We start from the raw sequence: 12,574 nt of genomic DNA, 5'->3' as shown, positions 1-12,574 counted from the left end.
CAGCTATTCCACGGGCATCGCTCCCCATCAAGCCCACCCTTCCCCACCACCGAGCCCCGTTCTCATCCCTTTTTCGTCTATCGAGCTCGACGAGGCGGGCGGAGGAACGTAGATAAAGGTTTTAATTCCGTGCGAATGGATCAACGCGCGAAAATCGGAAGGGAGGATCAGGAGAAGGAGGCGATGTGGGAGGGTGAGTGGGAGGGCCGATTGATGGACCGGCTGGAACAATGGTTAACTTCGAAAGTAATCGCTTAATTCCTGGATTCCAGGGCTACCGTCCAGCCGATTTCCGATTGAACTGTCTTTCGGACTTTTTTAATCCTGTTGGCCGGATGGATGGTCTGCGGGGGTGTTTCGTTGCCGCGATGAAAGCTGAATGCGATCTTGCGCTCAGAGTAATAAGCTACTTGCAATTTTGTGCAGCGAGGGGTACTTGTCTCTGTGGACGATTCCCTTTCAGGCGTTCCTTCCATTTTTAGATCTGCGTTTCGGATTAGTCTAGGGAGACATGGGTGTTCCGTGGACGTGATTATTGAGATATTAAACGACAGGGGAAAATAATTTTTAAACGGTGAGATTTTCATTTATTTTGACGAGGAAGTGATTCTTGTTTCATTTCGTTCGTTATTTGACTTAAGTTTTTCGTTTGTTTTTTAATGTTAGGGATTTAGTTTTAGAATCTTCCTTTTGCTTTCAAGTGAATATTATTATAATTTTAAGTAATATATGCTTAGATTTGGTTCCAGAATAGTCGTAAAAATAAAATAACACCTTTAAGTGGGTCAGAGACTGCGAATGAAGCTTATCTGGATAATATTAAATATTTATTATAGTAGAGATTAAAAATTTACTGGAACAGAGACTGAAATAGTTTAAGATGTTAAATTCGTCGTTAATAATTAAGTCATAGTTGGTTTGAGAAACTTGTGCTGTTAAATATACTGCTTATGAAGAGTTCACATATACTGCTCTCTCTAATGGTTGACCTATACTACTATATTTTCAGTATCTTCTATGTTTAACCCTTTGCACTCCGTTGTCCCTTCTAAGGGGACAAAATGAATGGAAAATAAGAACCTCGGAATGCAAAGGGATAAGCATAAAATGTGATCGATTACAATTCTGTTTTTGCTTTCAAGTGAAATATTCTTTACAAGCTAGTTAACTGATAACGAATATTATTTTTCATTTTAGGTAATATTTGTTTAGATTTGATTGCACAATCAAATAACACCTCTGAGTGGATCATAAACTGCAAATGAAGCTTATCTAGGAATTACTAAATATTTACTATAACAAAATCAAAATATTTACTGTAATAGAAACTTAAATAGTTTAAGATGTTAAATACATCTCTAATAATTAATTCATAGCTAGTTTGAATAGCTTGTAATGTTAAATATACTGCTTATAAAGAGTTCACGTATACTGCACTCTCTAATGGTTGACCTATACTACTAGATTTTCAGTATCTTCTATATTCAAGCATAAAATGTGACTGCAATCTACTCAAACTAACTTCTGAAGCAAACTCTGACACCATAAGAATAAAACTTATCTAAACCACCACTAACACCGCCTCACAAAAGGGTTACAAAAAATAATATTTCCCTCTCTTTGAATGCACTAAAACTTCAATTTCTCAACGCAATTAAATGTACCGTTCTGAAGAGTGAAATGATATCGAAACTCGAAGCTGTGGATTAATGTCGCCATCAGATGGTTACGCGTTGTTCTATTACTCATGAGTAATCGCGAAGATTTCCCCAGGCGTATGTCGACGGTTTTTCCCCTCACATTTTCCGGTTGGAGCCCGCTATCCAACGATATAAAGGTGGCCGCGGAATAAGACGAAAGAAAGCAAACAATGCTCGTTGGCACGACTGAATGACTCAGTTTGTTGCTTTCACTGCGAAACTTTCCTCGTGAAGGTACTTTTAAGGAAGTTTCGAAGAACACTAACGGCAATCATTGGCGGAGGGACGCGCGATTTGTTCTTGTTCGCTTGTTCGAGAAGACGTCGCTTTCCCCTCAGCCCATCTCCGTTATGCAAGGTGTTTCAGAACTGTTGGCGAAGACTTCGCCGGCCAATAGAACGTGCAAAAATAAATGAAGAAGTCTCAATGGACATAGAGGTGGAACTGTCGACACATTAGACTATATATATTTATAGGCACAGCTTCAGATAACTTCCCTTAGGCAAAGATAAAATCATCTACTTTCGGCCCTTTTATAAATACAATCAAAGCAGTTCTGATTGCAAGTTGAAAGCAAGTTGAAATATGAGTGAATTGTGGCTTCAATATAGCTTGATTGTAAGATTCTTAAATTATGCTTTCCTTTATTCTTGTAACAGAAATGTAATTTCCTTTTCTATGAATACAAAAGACTTCCTCACTGCATGAATTGTAAAACAACAAAAATTCTATGGATATTATTATCGCAATTTCTTTCGAACAGAAACGTTGAAGTTCTCGCTCTAGAATATACTTTGAAGGAAACTTTTACTGTTTAACTCGCAGAAATTTATCTCTACCTACCTATTTGATTTTTAAAAACTACTATATAAGAAATATTAACATTTACAGAGCAATTGACAGGCTTTCCAGACCCAAGAATTAAAATGTTGTCACTTAACTTTGTCCTAATAATTATATTTAATGTCAAATTTAAAAAATCATGTGTTTCAGAATAATATTTTTAACATTTTTGACGTAACAAATGTTTACGTGAATATTAGCATAGAAAGATTAGGGTCTAAGAAGATTCTTTTTACCAATTGCCCAGCCAGTGTTAAATAATGTCAATCTATATAAGTATACAGTCTCTTAAATGCATGATTCTTGCAGATACAATTTAACATTTTGGAATTACTAAATTATATTCCAAATTATAAATAATCAAACATTGCACGTTTGAATGGACACAAGTATATCAAAATTGAAAACTGATCTCTTCTATAGCGACTTAAAGCAATTTCTGGGTTGTAATTTGGTTTGCCAAATAATAGTAAATTACTCACGTGTTCTGTGTTTATAGCAGCACCGTCACGAATATCTTGATGATCGGCACTGGAGCCATTGACCATAGCAGAACCGGCGCCAGCACTTCCGCTTCCTTTTCCGCTGACACCGCCTGCTGGTGTTTGTGGCAAGCTCTGAAACATAGGAAAACGTACATATGATTGATTGTAATTTAATTAACACTAATATCAGTATATTACTCAATGAACAGAAAACGATTCCGTAATCGAAACAGGTGCACAATACATCTTCGAGTTTGTGAAACGTATTGAAAAACACTAAAAGTGTCATTAGTAACATTCATAGTTACTGAAAAAAAACACTTCACAAGAGGATCTTTTTAATAATCTTTCATATAAAATATACTATGTTTTAATATTTTAATATAGTATATTTTAATAAATTCTAGTATTAATATATTATAGTAATTAATATATTTTAATATTGTATATTTTAAACGTCAAATAATTGAAAGAACTGCTATGCTGTTTTCTTCTATAAAATTTTATTTACTTCTTTTAATTGCAGTAGAAGATATGTTTGCAGTCTGACCGAATAAATGGATAATTCTTAGAAAAACATTCTTCTCCTACTTTTTGCTTTCGAGGAAACTAATAGTTCACTCGGCTGTAATTTGTAAGGGTAAACCAGGAAATAAAAGAAAGACGAATACAACTAACGCTAAATTAAGCAGGGCAGTCTGATGCTATAAATTACCGCGACGAAGAAATATGTAAGAAAACCACGTGGCATTATTTATTCGACCTATTTTGCTGGGCAGAAGCTGCGCTAAATTCTCACTTCAATTTTTCCCTCTATAGGATCGTTTCTTTCATTTGATAAGATATCTTCAAATTCATTCGCTCTGTATTGCACACTCGAGATTTCCTCTAGATGCAAGCGTTTATGTGAAGGATTAGATGGTGCAAAGATGGTCGTAAAGGGAAATTTCCTCGTACGTATTTCGTCGATCTCACAAATTGACAAAAAACAACGCTGATAAAAATCTTGAATGTTTTTAATTTATTCGATGGTTGAAAGACTGAATTGAAGTGGGAAATTATTCGATAATACTATAATGAGTAAATTTATTACTCTGTAAAGAGTACGTAGATATTAAAGTTAGAAATATTTATTCAATCAATCAAAAGAATTTGATTTCTAAATAATAAATTAGATTCAAATTAGAAAACTAACCTGTCTGTTGGATTAACATTGTGGCGAGACAGTATTGTGATCGATACACTAATTAAGTCACACGCGATATTTTAAGGAGTAATTAAATACTATTTTTACTGTGTAAATTGTCCACATTTTAAGTAAGTCGGTAAATATATTTATACTAAATATAGCACATAATATTCTACACTAAGAACATTGTACTGATTCACCAGACTAAGGACACTGTACACTATTAAAATTCACGTAGAATAGACACTTGAGTGTTAGACAATGTTTACCCCAACGCGAACGACCGAAGACTGACCTCAAAATTGGCCTCTGCTACCTGTTAGGGCCTACTTTCGACGTCACTGTTATTGTATACATTCTCAGGAGTGGGGAGATGTTTTCACACTATTCTGGAATTTTCCTTCTTACGTCTACTTTTACGTGTAACTTTCAGTTTTAATTAAAGGACAATTTTAACATGTTTTTCGATATTTCTATATATCTATCTCAAAAAAAATCTTATTAAAAATAAGACTTTAAAATTTATAGGATAAGAATCTAAAAAGTTTCATCAGATTTATCATAGGAAAGTTATTTCAAGTCTGCCGCAAGAAATAAATCTGAGCTCGTCGAAAGCTTCAACGAAAGATTCTTCGTCATTTCAGTGTCTCTCCCGTGTTCTCAGCTGATACAGAAAAATGACGTAATTTCTGAAATCCGTCTGAGGATAAGCTTAGTCCTCCCTGCCTTCGCGAAGATATTTCATGCTTTCCAGTTATAGCAGACGGTAACGCATACCGATGCCTCTTTCGCTTTTCTCTGATTAATGCAAATAAATCGCTCGACTCTTATTTGCGTGGCTAACTCGGAGATATTCGTCCTCTTAAGACGAAGCTGGCCAGAAAAATCGACGCTATATGTATGGCTACTTTACGATTGGTGAAAACAAGCAGATTTTTCTAGCAGTTACCTCCCACACAGTAATCTTTCGTATTGTTTTATGAAGACAGTAAAAGATGTTTTCTGTTTTACTATTTTTATTTCTTGAAGAGGTGCCAGAAATGTCAATATATGATTCTATATGTGAAAATAGAACAAAAATGAAAAATAAAATTGCGTTTCAAGCTCTGTTTCAGAATTATTATATATTACAAAAATTCCTGAAGTTTGTGAGAAACGTGTCTGAGTTCGGACTAAATCTACTGCTCTCTTGTACTATAATTGTAATAAATATTGTGCAAATGAAGCCTCTTGTTGTCGAACCCCCTGTATAAGTATTGCTACTGTTCTATTAATTAATCTCCTACTGTGCATTGATCAATTAATTAACCAGCTAGGGCAAGGCAATTTATTATATTAAAATACACTCTCCTACATACAATTGGAATTCTCAAAACAAATTCACCCTATTTATCACTGAACAATTACCTGAGTCCTCCACGCAGTATGCATTTCCACAATCCCAAAATTCCCAATCATCGAATGCTCTAATTAACAAATCAAACATTTCCACAAAGCAGTGCCATGCCTCGGGTTCCAAAACCAACTTTCCCAGATCAAACATTCTCACGCCAACAGGTACATCGATCGCAGACATATCGATCAAAGATCGACGCAGCTAGTTCCAGGCAAGGACTCAGCTGGATCGTTTGAATACAAGTTACCGCGAGAAATTCTATACCAGTTATCATCGTCGTCGATGGACCACTGTAGAATTTCCTGTTTATCATTATCGTCGGTCAATTACCGACGCCAGCGATGTACCGCGAGTTCTGGTACAGCTCGTAGACTAGAATTTATGCGAGTGATCCGAGTCAGTGGCCAGGCTGCCATTATAACGCAGCCTCGCCAGCGGGGATGCAATTTTGAAGGCAATTTAACTTGAACCGCAGCGGCTAGCGTGAGCTATGGGCAAATGTTTACAGCGAAAATCGTTATAGTCGTTTGCCTGGAAGCTTCTGGGCCGAGAACCCTTTCTCAGGGAAGCAATGGGCAACGTTTCCATTTATTTTAACCGTATTGGATTCCCGATGCTCCCAGCCCCTGCATCCACTGCAACATGTTCGCACTTTCTTCGTTCTGGCATGGTAATTTGCGCAGACGTGATGGAGGCTGTGAGGATGGCTGCACTAGAGGATATTGTACAACCCTTACTGTGCCAATGTTAAAAATATATTCAGAATGATTTTTTATATGCTCTGCTATTAATAAATAGGATTCTTGGTAAATTAGAGGAAAGGGGAAGAAAATTAGCTGAAACTATTTCTGTGGTTTTTGATGTTTTTAAGTTTGTTACAGAAATCATTCGTAACAGTTTGCTCATAATACTGTTCCTCTTGACTGGAAGGAAGGTTTTTTGAATTAAAAAAGCACAGGAAACACTGTAAACCAAATTCTCCATTCATCTATATATGAGAGTCACAATTGTGTCTTCTATCACAATCTGTATTAAACTTGAACCCTCTATCATCCTTCCACATCACTCATAACTACAGCCCTCTTACATCTATGTTTCCTTATTTCGTTTACCAATATCCCTGCCGATGACTCAGTGCCTGGAGAAGGTTATTCCACAAAATTGATTCCAATTCTCCAGTCTCTCTCCCTTCTTGTGTCACAGCCCTTCGATGCTATAATCCAATAAAAAGAACGACCTCAGAATTTGAAATTCTAATTCGATAATAGAAATCGACGACCTAATATTTATTAAAATATCTGGCAGGAAGACTTCGCAGCTGTCGACAGGGATTCCCAGCGCTCAGATTTCCAGGATCCTCAGTCGATCCTTCATCTTTCCTAGCTCGTCTCCTGATCCTCTCAAAGAGTAAATGTATGTCTATCCCTCGTGCCTCCGATACGTTCCCAGCCTCGCACTTTACTCCTTATTTTCTCCCTCGTTCCCCTTTTCTTGCCTTGCTTCGCCTAGAAACCCAACGAGGATGCAGATCATAACGGATATTTCAGTTCAGTCAGGAAGTTCACTTTAGCCAGCGACGCGGCTGCTCCTCGCCGAGGGGCTGGAAACAGAGCAGGGAGCGAGTGTGAGGTGGTGAAACGCGCAATGGGAATAGCGTGTTGGTGGAAATTGCAATTCTACGCTGAGCACTGACTGAAGGAGGAAAATTATGACTATGGGCGAGAGAGGCGCTTCCGCGACAGTAGACAATGATTTTCCAGCTGATTTCTGACAATGCCCCAGCTTACGTTCGTGCGGGATGTTCAGAGCCGAGTTAAGGGGCTGATGGCCTCTGTGAGTGGTTCAAACTTAACCCTCAACTGGAATAATAGAGGACAGAATGTTTCTACGGAGCATCGAGGAAGTACAGGATAGACCTAGATAGACATACAAGGTGTTCAACGACAGGTATCAGAAATTTTAAAAGAGGATTCTACAGACTAAAATAAGAAGAAGATGAAGAACGATGAAAATACGTTCGAGGCTTATTAATTATCAAAGATGCAGTTAAAATGCAGGTGAAGCATGTCTGATTCGACTTATTCTATTGACCTATTCTACTGACGTCATTATGTTTGACCTAACTACTGCTCACTCGCAGTAGAATCAATCTTAGGTCAAATGCTGTTCACGTGAACTTTAGACTTCGTCCTAATAATGTAACAATTCTAAAATGAAGCCTCAAACGCAATTACAAGTAATACAAGTAATTTTATAATTACAAGTAATTATAAAATAATTACAAGTAATTATAAAATAATTACAAGTAATTATAAAATAATTACAAGTAATTATAAAATAATTACAAGTAATTATAAAATAAATCATAGTTATTGAACGATAGCTAGAATACATCCTACCCTATCTTATACTCCATCGATGACAGACCACGAACATAAAAAGATTCTCGCCTAAGATTTCTTTCACGAGTTCACTTTTCGTGTCACCTAACGAATAAAATCCCAACTGTTCGATACCGAGCGAAGTCGAGGACACTTGGACCATAATTTTTAAGTCTGACTTTCGAGCTGTCCCGTCGAAAAGGAACGAGAACGAAGAAATCCTCTTTAATCCGTTTGCTGAGCGTCTCAATGCTAGGGCTAAGTCGTGGGTGTTCGAAGGAGTCGACTAACCTGTGCAATTCAACAGCGAATGGCCTCTCGAGGTCGGAGATGGTCGGTCGATAATCGAAGCGCTACCGAAAGAAGCGCTAATACGCTTAATCTCCCCTATAGTGCATATAGGTAGACGAACGCGCTGGGACTTTGAGCAGAGGATCAGTGCTGTCAGCGGGAAAAACAGAGGGTGCGTCACGCTCGTCTTACAGGGCTTCGAGTGTCTAATTATCTGTAAAATCTAGGGAGCAGAGTAATCAATAACCTGCTGTGCTTCAGTCTATTTCCGACTTGTATTTCATCTGATATATTCACATATTTTGTCTACATTCAATTCGTCCCAGAAGAACAATAAGAATTAAAGACCCAATGTATTATAGGTTGTTTTCATAGAAACTCATGAAGATACTGATGTTACTTTCCTTTGTGATTAGTAGTATGTGGTTCAGAGGGGCTGCATTTTTTGGTTCCAGTGTTAAGGGATAAGGAAGCTTCCTAGATTTTTTAAATGGATGGTGGTATTAACTTTTTGTTATTCAAATATGTACCATATTTAATTTAAAACAGAAAGTGAAACCGATATCCTCAGTAGTTTTTAAGAATAATTTAAGTAACACTTTATTTGGTCCACGCTGTGTGCGAATATTTGGTACCTTGCACTGATACACATATTTTCTTATTAATACTCGAAAAAAGAAAATCATTTTCCTGAGATACTCCATATTTCATATTACATGAAAATGAAACTGAAAATAAAATATATCTGTGGATACTAGACTGACCAGGGAAAAATCATCCATGAAATACCAGGACGTCTCAGTTTTCCAATTTAAGAGAAAATTCAAAGGGTAGCTTTTATTCTTCACATTTCTCCGCGAAGAAAGAGTTACGATCTTCTAACAATCAATCCCCCTCTATGCTTTCACATCTCACCCTTTGTCCGTTTCAGACAGAAGAAAGCACCAGCCGCTTTGTAATTATAAATCTCATTAAAATTCACAACGCTACGTGGAAAGTCATTAGCCTTAAGCGTCCTGGGGTATGCTGTTGCGCCTTCGAGACACTGGGCGATGACGAAGCAATCTCCAACCGGTGAAAAATAATTTTAACTGCGGGAGTTCACCGCCTCGCGACGTTTTACGTTATTAATAATTATTACCCCGTTTACTATGCATCGCTTCCTCTTACCAGTCACTTGCAAGGGACCCAGAACTGAGGACTTTTAGGAAAAATCGTCGCTTTGAGGCTCGATAACTTAGTACCACACCATGTCCTAAGTTAACATTTGCTACTCTGATGAAATATTTATATCCCAATCCTTCTGGGCTATTATTTCCAAAACTCGCTGATTTTTCTAAATATTTTCCAAGCTTCACAAAATTAGTATCCTTTACTCAAACACCAGTGGACTTAAAGAAACTGCAATCAGCGCAAGCGATCAAACCTGGCACTATATTTTCTCATCATAAGCTCAGCGTTATTCCCACAGAATTCTACTCTGCTTTTCTATCACTCTCATCTTAAACAAAAGAGAAACGAGCCATGCTTTCACAGTCTACGTCTCCTCGACAGTAAGGAGCTTCGAGCTAACAACAAAAAAGCTCCGTTCAAGGTACTTTCGAATTTCAAAGCTAGTAGCGGAGTCCCAAGTCAAGGGGATCAAAGAAGTCCCATTCTATACCGCAAATCAAAGGGAAATCCTCAATAACAGTGACGCGGGGGACAGAGTGGCAGCTTTTATCGATCACAGAATCGCTGGGCAATCCGTTCCCCGCGTAACACGCTCCATAGAATCCCATTCGGAAGAATATGGTATCCGTGGTCCCCGTGAAAGCCCGAATAAATACGTTCACGGCGATTTAATCTTTCAAGCGCCAAAGACCCAGACGACCCCTCGCCTCGTCACCTCTTTGCACACCTCTCTGGGAATCTTTTTCGCTGGCCTAGCAGCAGCAAGTTCCCGCGAAACCTGTTACCCGCTCTTTTACCCTGCACTTTGCAGCCTTCGCTGCGGAAAATTCAGTTTCAGGAGAATTCTCGGTTGCAGGCGACCGCTGCTGCTCCGCCATCGACCCTCGCCTCTGTCGCACTGTTCTTTTGCCGCGTTTGATAAAGACGAATTGCTGGACGAAAAATGGGCTGGTGAAAAAAAGAATGGCTGGCGGCGAGGAAGACCTGGCGGAGCTGGGGACATTTTTGTTGCCGAGAGACAAAGTGTTGCGTGAATGAAGTTGGTGGGTCTGTCGAAAACAGAAATTAGTTGAGGGAATATTGGATGAAATTGAATGAGTGCTGGATGGGTTTATAATGGAGGAGAAAATGGTACGAAGGTTTTGTTCTTAGGATGATACTGTGCACGTTGGAGTACTCTAGAATAGGGTATTTATTTTATTATTTTTTGGAGCCTGTTGTTGCTTATTGACGCATAAGAAATTAAATATTTGGATATTTGAATTTCTGGAAAGAAAAATTAAAGGGGATGCAGGAGGACCAAGAGGACAGCTGGCAGTGAAGGAGACCTGTTCGAACTGTGCACACTTTTGTAGCTAAAAGACAGTGTCGCATGAATGAAGCTGGTGGGTCTGTCGAAAGCAGAAATTGGTTAAGGGCTCTGTGATGCATATTAGAGGAAATGGGGTGAGTGCTGGATAGGTTTTTAATGAAAGAGAAAATGGTACAATAGCTTTTGTTTGTGACATGAATAGGGTAGTTATTTAATTATTTTCTGAAGTCTGTTATTGTTTGTTGACCCATACAAAAATTAAGTATTTGGATCATTTTTGCAGTTAATATGACTGTGAGAAAATTTTATAATAAATTGTAATTACATGAGAAAATTAGTCGAAGAAGAAACATGAAGTGTTCATAACTTATTTTGTAGCTATTTAAAAACAGCAGATTTAAACTTTGCCTAATAGTATTTCTAGTTTAATATATTGTTCCCTCTCCTACAGACTCTGGAGATACCATTTATGGAGACATAAAGTGCTTCATAGTAGAATGAACATTACATTATATTCAGTGCAGTATAGTTACCACTTTACTCGACATTACCCAGATCTAATTTCACGTCGTTAACAATATCTTTGTGAATGATTTCGCGCGACGTTCTCCACAGAACAAATATGTATCTCACACAGCACCTCTGTTTCCTGGATTAAGATAAATTTCCCATGCAGAGGGCTCGTCGAAATAATTAAAGATAGGGAGTACAGCGTAAAAGAAACATGTTATTGAGAATGCCGCACGCAGAAATGCATCAGTTACTGGAGAAACCAAGCAGACTTTGCCTCGAAAGGAAGGCCATTTTCGTTTCTAGCTTCGTTCTGCAAAATAAGAAACACGCGAATGGCTCTTCAAAGAAGCTTCAGAAGATGCGCTGGATTTCACCGACGCTCTACAGTTACAAGCGCGCATTTTCAACTCATCGAGCTAGCAGGAAAATTATTTGCTCGTCGCGTAACCGATATTCACAGACATTTCGCAGTAAACAATAGCGACTGATTCAGAGAGAAAAGAATAAATTTTTCTGAATGGAAAATACCAGGAGGATCAACGGACTGAAGAATCAATGTAGAGCTTGCAGGAATAGATAGATGACCCCAATTTCGCTATGCTAATATACAAAACGTTGTACAATATTTCTAAATAGTATTATTAATAAATTTCAGCCTTCTGGGCTATGCAGTTGGACTTGGCTTACACTATTTCTTAATCTTCACTCATCCTTCCATCCCATCATCCCATACACTGCCTTCTTCAATTCTTCCGCCATTATTATTTCCATCATAATAAAAATCGTAATGGAAAGGATTGTCAACTTGGTTTAAGGGAATCTGTTTTCAGAATTCACTGGTCAGACTGAAAGAATTGTTTGTCCTAGTGCCAGATTTGCATACAAGACAAGACAAGTCTTATTAAACAGAAGCTTCCTATAAGTCATATAGAACCTCCTGCACGATAATATCACGTTTCACAGAAAAGTTTTGTTACACACCAGCAGACTGTAATTTCTAGTTTAAACGCTGTAAAACAAAGTTCATTCTCTCTACAAACCTCACATTAGTGTTAATTTACGATTCTAATTATGAGCTAGTAAATTCTTCATGTGTAGCGAATTTAATAACACTGGCAAAATTAGGGTCACTTGCTTACAAAAAATTATTGAACATAAGCGAACCCTGTAACTTTAATTCCAGTATTTTTTGAGAACCCTATTCCCAGTGCTCCACTAAAACCAAGTACTCATCGATTGTTACTAGTTCCAGCGTGAAATAGTATCTGAAACAGAAGACACACGCGCGAAG

The 12,574-nt window shown here is 37.9% G+C and overlaps 1 protein-coding gene across 2 annotated transcripts in view; it reads right to left on the bottom strand.

Moving 5' to 3' along the window:
* The window catches only part of LOC143182683 (uncharacterized), a 506,678-nt gene that overhangs the window by 79,217 nt on the left and 414,887 nt on the right, over positions 1-12,574 (bottom strand). For both annotated transcript variants that reach the window (XM_076383871.1, XM_076383872.1), the window contains exon 4: positions 3,026-3,160. In XM_076383871.1, coding sequence (XP_076239986.1) covers positions 3,026-3,160 — 135 coding nt within the window. The remainder of the gene's footprint in view (positions 1-3,025; positions 3,161-12,574) is intronic.

This window comes from Calliopsis andreniformis, chromosome 8 (genome assembly GCF_051401765.1).
Source record: "Calliopsis andreniformis isolate RMS-2024a chromosome 8, iyCalAndr_principal, whole genome shotgun sequence".
NCBI lineage: Eukaryota > Metazoa > Arthropoda > Insecta > Hymenoptera > Andrenidae > Calliopsis > Calliopsis andreniformis.
Note: the sequence above shows the minus strand (reverse complement) of the source record. Positions and strands in the feature narration are given on the sequence as shown.